At 35.6% G+C, this 5,609-nt stretch overlaps 1 protein-coding gene across 1 annotated transcript in view; it reads left to right on the forward strand.

Annotated features, from left to right (window-relative positions):
* LOC102578484 (protein IQ-DOMAIN 1) overlaps window positions 1-3,797 on the forward strand; it is a 13,846-nt gene extending 10,049 nt beyond the window's left edge. The window contains exons 6-7 of the mRNA XM_015302950.1: window positions 2,179-2,698; window positions 3,261-3,797. Of these exons, the coding sequence (XP_015158436.1) occupies window positions 2,179-2,698; window positions 3,261-3,403 (663 nt within the window). The 3' untranslated portion in view covers window positions 3,404-3,797. The remainder of the gene's footprint in view (window positions 1-2,178; window positions 2,699-3,260) is intronic.
* Window positions 3,798-5,609: the final 1,812 nt, after the last annotated feature.

The following is a 5,609-nucleotide window of genomic DNA, read 5'->3' on the forward strand; positions in this document are numbered from 1 at the left end:
GTGGGGGGGGGGGGGGATCTTTTGGTGGTGGATGATGGTTGGCATACTAAGTTTAGATACGTCCACAGTTTTGTAGACAAGTTATCCCGGAAGGGAAAATGGTAAAGAAAGTAGGGGAGATGTGGGAGGGAATAAAGAGAGGAATTGAGAGAGGCAGAATAGGAGGGAAAAGAGATCCACAGCCAGCATGACTTTTTTGGGAGCTCAAGCCTCAGGGGTTGAGCTATGGGATCCGTTATCACCCATACCTTTTATTTCGTTAACGGAATGTTGAGTAAGATGATGAATAGGCGATGGCAGGAGGCTACTTGAGGGGCTTCAAGCCTTCAACACATCGGTTGAGGGACGACACTACATGAGGATCAAGCATCTCCTATTTGCTGGCAATATTTTAGTATTTTGTGATGCTAATGTGACCTGCCTTATCCACTTGAGACACAATTAACTGTTGGCTCCAGATGGTGGTGGAGTTCAAGATCAACTTCTGAAAATGTCTGATCATATCACCAGGAGAGGTGGATGACATTTAGCACAATTGTTTAATTGCACAGCGGTGCTTTACCTACTGGCTACTACATATTTGGGCCTGTTATTAGGTGCTTGAAGTATACATCAAGCTTTAGCCTTTATGGAACCTTCTCATTAAATGAATTGAGAAGAAATTATTAGGGTGGCAAAAAAGATACTTGTCAGATGAACAATAGATAAAAGGATGCAGGAGTTTGCAGTGAAGATGGATGAATCACTCTCATTCAAATTGTATTACCATATGCTATTGATCAGAGAGGAGCTGGGTTTTCCACACTTATGAATTATGAGAGGGAGGGTTAGGGTGCATGAAAGAAGAGGTATGGGGCCTGGTGGCGCAGATGGTTGGTTGTTATTGGAAATCTTGCCAGAAGGGGATCCACGTCTTATGACATTTGAATTGTAAACTTTACCATGGCCACGGATGCTATGGTTAGGGATGCGAGTGGGTCCAGGTTATGATAGACATGGAACTAATTAAAACTCGTCAATGCTTTTGGAAAGATCTTGAAATTTGCTTATAAATAGTACTATCCAACAATTAAAAGTCATAAAATTAAGGAATACACCACATGTTTGTATGGGTTTATTCCTATTTAGGTGTTCGTTCCTTCATGAGATTTATTTATAACTGCTTCTACATTCAAGAATATGACCAAAAGGTGTTTTTAACTAATAGGTCATATACATGCATCAATGATGGTTTAAGTACTAGTATACCAGCTGAGATTTTCCTCAATGCTGGTGCAATTTGGTAAGGCTAAAATGTATCTGAATCTAAATAATGCATAGCATTTGTATCAGCAGTACTAGTAGAGAAAAAACTCAGAACCCTTTTATATAAACAAACAACAAACATACCTAGTGTTATCCCACAAGTGGGGTCTGGGGAGGGTAAGATGCACACAAACCTTATCCCTACCCCTACCTACGTGGGGTAGGGATTGATGTTTCCGATAGACCCTCTTATATGTAGCTCATATTGGTAATTGTTGGCTCTTCTCTTTATTTCCTTTGCTATATGCTACTTGGGTCTTTTCTCTTCATTTTTTTGTTATATGCTATGTGTGTATTCAAGGACACATGGTGCCTCTAGTTAGAATTCAGGAAAAACTATAGAAGAATAAAAATAGCTGCCAATACTGTGGTGTCATTTTATGATACTGGTTAGGCAGGACATGGTGAGCCTTTAGCTTACGGAGGATATGACCCTAGATAGGAGGGTGTGGAGGTAGAAAATTCAGGTAGAAGGCTAGTAGTAAATAGTTTCGCATCTTGTCTCTCCTGATAGTAGTATTTGTATTAATTCGGACTTTCGGTATTTATTATTGTTTTTCTATTTCCATAATTCTCATTCTTAGTTTTCTATTACTAGTCTCTTATGCCTCTATTTTCTTACTAGCCTACTGTCGTTACTGCTTTTGTCTTCATAAATGTTGTGTTTTTGCTTTCCTTAAGCCAAGGGTCTATCGGAAACAGCCTCTATACCTGCCAAGGTAGGGGTAAGGTCTGTGACACTACCCTCCTAAGATCCCACACTATTTTGGGTAAGTTGGTGTGGGTGCTGTTTGTTGGTTTGGCAAGGTTCCATACTTTCATTTCAAGGCACCTTTTCTTTTTTCTTTATTAAACTCTTGTTTGGTGCTGCAGTGGCAGGCAGGATCCAGGCAGCAAGCTACACTTTCTGGGTTTGAACCAGATAAAAGCAGCTGGGGTTGGAACTGGTTAGAGAGATGGATGGCAGTACGCCCATGGGAAAATCGTTTTCTAGACCTTAATGTGAGAGATGGAGTCATGCCTAATGAAAATGAATCAGTTGATCCCATAAACGGGATAAAGAACCAGGTTAAATTTGCTGGGAAAAAACCAACTGCAACTCTTGCAAATGATAGAGTGGGTCCATCTCATTCAAGCAGTAACTCAAAATCAAATGAAAAGGCAGCAGTATCGCTCTCCGATGGCTGCAGTTCTTCCCCAAATGTGTCAGCAAGCACACAAGAAACACCTGCAGCATTAGTTAACAAACCTAAGTCCAAACCAAATCTTGAAGATTTAGTTGAGGAAGCTAGTTCTAAACCCGCCCTTGGTTCTAGATCACACAGCAATCCTAAGGAGAGATCCACTCCCTCTGATAAACAAGGAAAACAGAGACTGTCTCTGCCTGGTAGCGGTAAGCCAACTCTCTCTCTCTCTATCTTTCTTGTTTAATGATATTGCCTTGTGTAAGACGCTGGAAATGTTACACAATATAGACCCTCTTTGTTTTGCCCACTTCTTCTGGTTTGGCATAAAGATCGAAAATTGTTTATTGAAATTACTGTCTCCTCTATAGATACCCCTATCAATAAGCAAAAGTAGCACTGTAACTTGTTTAATATTTCTTTGCAAAGCCCTCACACAGGTAATCAATTTTGGAATGCTATGCTGAAGGAAAATTATTTATAAATATTTGGACTTATTTTTCACTTTTATTTTATTTAAGTATGATGATGATGTAAAATTTAGATTAAATGAAGAATTAAGGATTCATATAGCCAACAACTTGTTTGAGATTGAGGCATAGTAGTTGTTGTCGTTATGCCGAAGGAATGGGCGTGAACAGATATTTATAATATACATACGTCTTTTTCAGACAAATATGGTAGTGCAGTGACAATGCACATGTTCAAGTATTCCTACAACTAGTGCCTCGTAAGTCGTATGCACTAATCTTTATGGCATCTTTTTGCCAGGTTTTGCACCTCAAACAGCCAGACAACCAAGCAGAACCATCAAAAGGACATCTAGTTGGCAGAAGCCTTTGAAGGAGAAGTCCAAATTAAACGAAACTGATACTAAGTCTACAGCAACTGTTTCACAACAGGCTGCTGATTAGTTTTTAGGTACTCGTTGAAGATCCCGATCTCAGATCCAAGTGTCACCCTTGTTTGTAAATACAGGGAACCTTCTTAAAGGGGAGCGATGGTATGTTCTTCTAGAGATGTGTCCACGGCAGAGTTAAAGGAGAGACTTGCTGCCATCTCCTGAATAACGTCTTCGCATTTGTTTCAATTCTTGTCATAATTCATGTAATTTATATAATAGCGTTGTTTTCTCTACCCCTCCCTCCCAGTGTAAAAAAGGATGGATTTGCTTTTGTGCCACTTTTCTTGAGCTGAAACTGGGGAATTTGGTGAGTTTGATTGCCAATTTCTTTGTTGTATTGTACAAGATCTGAATGTAGGATTCATTCATTAATCTAGAGATTGTAGACCATATTGTGCTCTTCACTGTTATGTATTCTACTTTGATATGTACAAGATCTCAGTTTGGCCCCAGGGAACCTTTGCACGTCTCCGTTTGGGGGGTTATGCCCCATAGAATCTGTCTACCTAAGATCGTCCCTTGGCTAGTAGGTCCTGACACAAGGTTAGAATTCTAACCCTTCCAGAGTGGTATCTCTATTTGGACTGAGGAAACCTTTGGACGCCTCCGTTGCCTTTTGGGAGACTAACACAAGGTTAGAGGGCACCTTCGTATTTTTTTTCATTTTGTATCTGATATTTGTATTGGAGATCGATTAAAATTCCTAGTCTCACATTGGGGATATAACATTTTCTAACAAAAACGACTTTGTACTAGAGGAAATTCGAACCCAAAACTTCTAATTAAGATGGAGGAGTATTTATCACTCTATCACGATCCTTATCGATATGTTTCATGTTATATACATGAACGTAGCACATGAAGGCAAACATAATAAATGTTGCGTTATGTTTAGTCCAAGAAAACAAACACAACAAATGTTTAGGACATCTAGGAAGTTACTTATTATATGTTATTTAGCATATTGCCAAATCTACTTCACGAGCTTGTCATGTTCATTATTTTAAGGTTTACGCATTCGCATATTTTCAACAAGATTTTTTTCTATTTTTATAGATTTGGAACTTGAATTTTTTATTTATTAAAAATAGAAAAATATCAATCATCTCAAGAAAATTCATACTAATTCTTATATGTGTAATTGGTTTAAGAAGTTATTGATATTATCATTTCATATTTACTTATTATAATATATACATTTATTTTATTTTTAAATTATAAGTCTTATATCTTGATGAGATTTATTTATATATGTTCTTTAAAAGTCTGATAGTGAAAAAATATTCTTTAGACCGGTGATATAACAAAGTTTACCTTTGAAAGAGTTCTAATTTTTTGGGCGATTTGATAGCGATAGAATCTTTTATATCGATGATATAACTAAAAAAGAATTAAAATAGAGTTTAATTAGCGTATATAAAAAAAATACATACACCCAATATTTACATCAGACTAACATATGCAAGATTGAGAACTCAATAGCACTATTCTTGAACAACTTGAAGCAAGTATTTTATTCGCACTATTACGTATGTATTTGGACGTACATTTTAACACTTTAGCATATTCTTTAAAATTTAATTTTCTCTCAATAAATCACTTAACAATAAGAAGATTAATTGGGTTGGTATAAATATTTGGTACTAGTAAGTTCCAAGTCAAAACAATTAGTAATGGGTTGACGATAATGAGTTCAATAAATAATAAAAATAATGTAGTTTCTACGATAAAAATACATATTTTAATTAATTAAATATTAAATATACAAAATCATTTATCACATGAAACAAAAAAAAAAATTGTCAATAACTTATGGACCAAAAATGCTACTATTATTTCAAATCATAACAATAACAATATATTTAGTTTATAATTTAGAAATGATAAAAATACACAAATTTTACATATCTATCTTTATAGAATAAAAAATTATTTATGGATAATTATCTCAAATCATAAAAACAAGAAAATCAATATTGGGTCCTATAAATTATTAATTTCACTTATTAGTATTATTATTGAGTAGTTTCTTTTTTTTTAATTTTTAGTAATCATTATTGACCAATTTTTTTTACCTAATTTGAATGACAATTGTACTAATGTGTAGGACCTTCGTCGATGTACTACGTGAGACATGAGGATTATTGAAGAAGAATCATTATTTAAATAATTGTGTAACACATTTAATGCACTCATGTTATACATTTATATCATAT

This window comes from Solanum tuberosum, unplaced genomic scaffold, assembly GCF_000226075.1.
Source record: "Solanum tuberosum cultivar DM 1-3 516 R44 unplaced genomic scaffold, SolTub_3.0 scf00017, whole genome shotgun sequence".
NCBI lineage: Eukaryota > Viridiplantae > Streptophyta > Magnoliopsida > Solanales > Solanaceae > Solanum > Solanum tuberosum.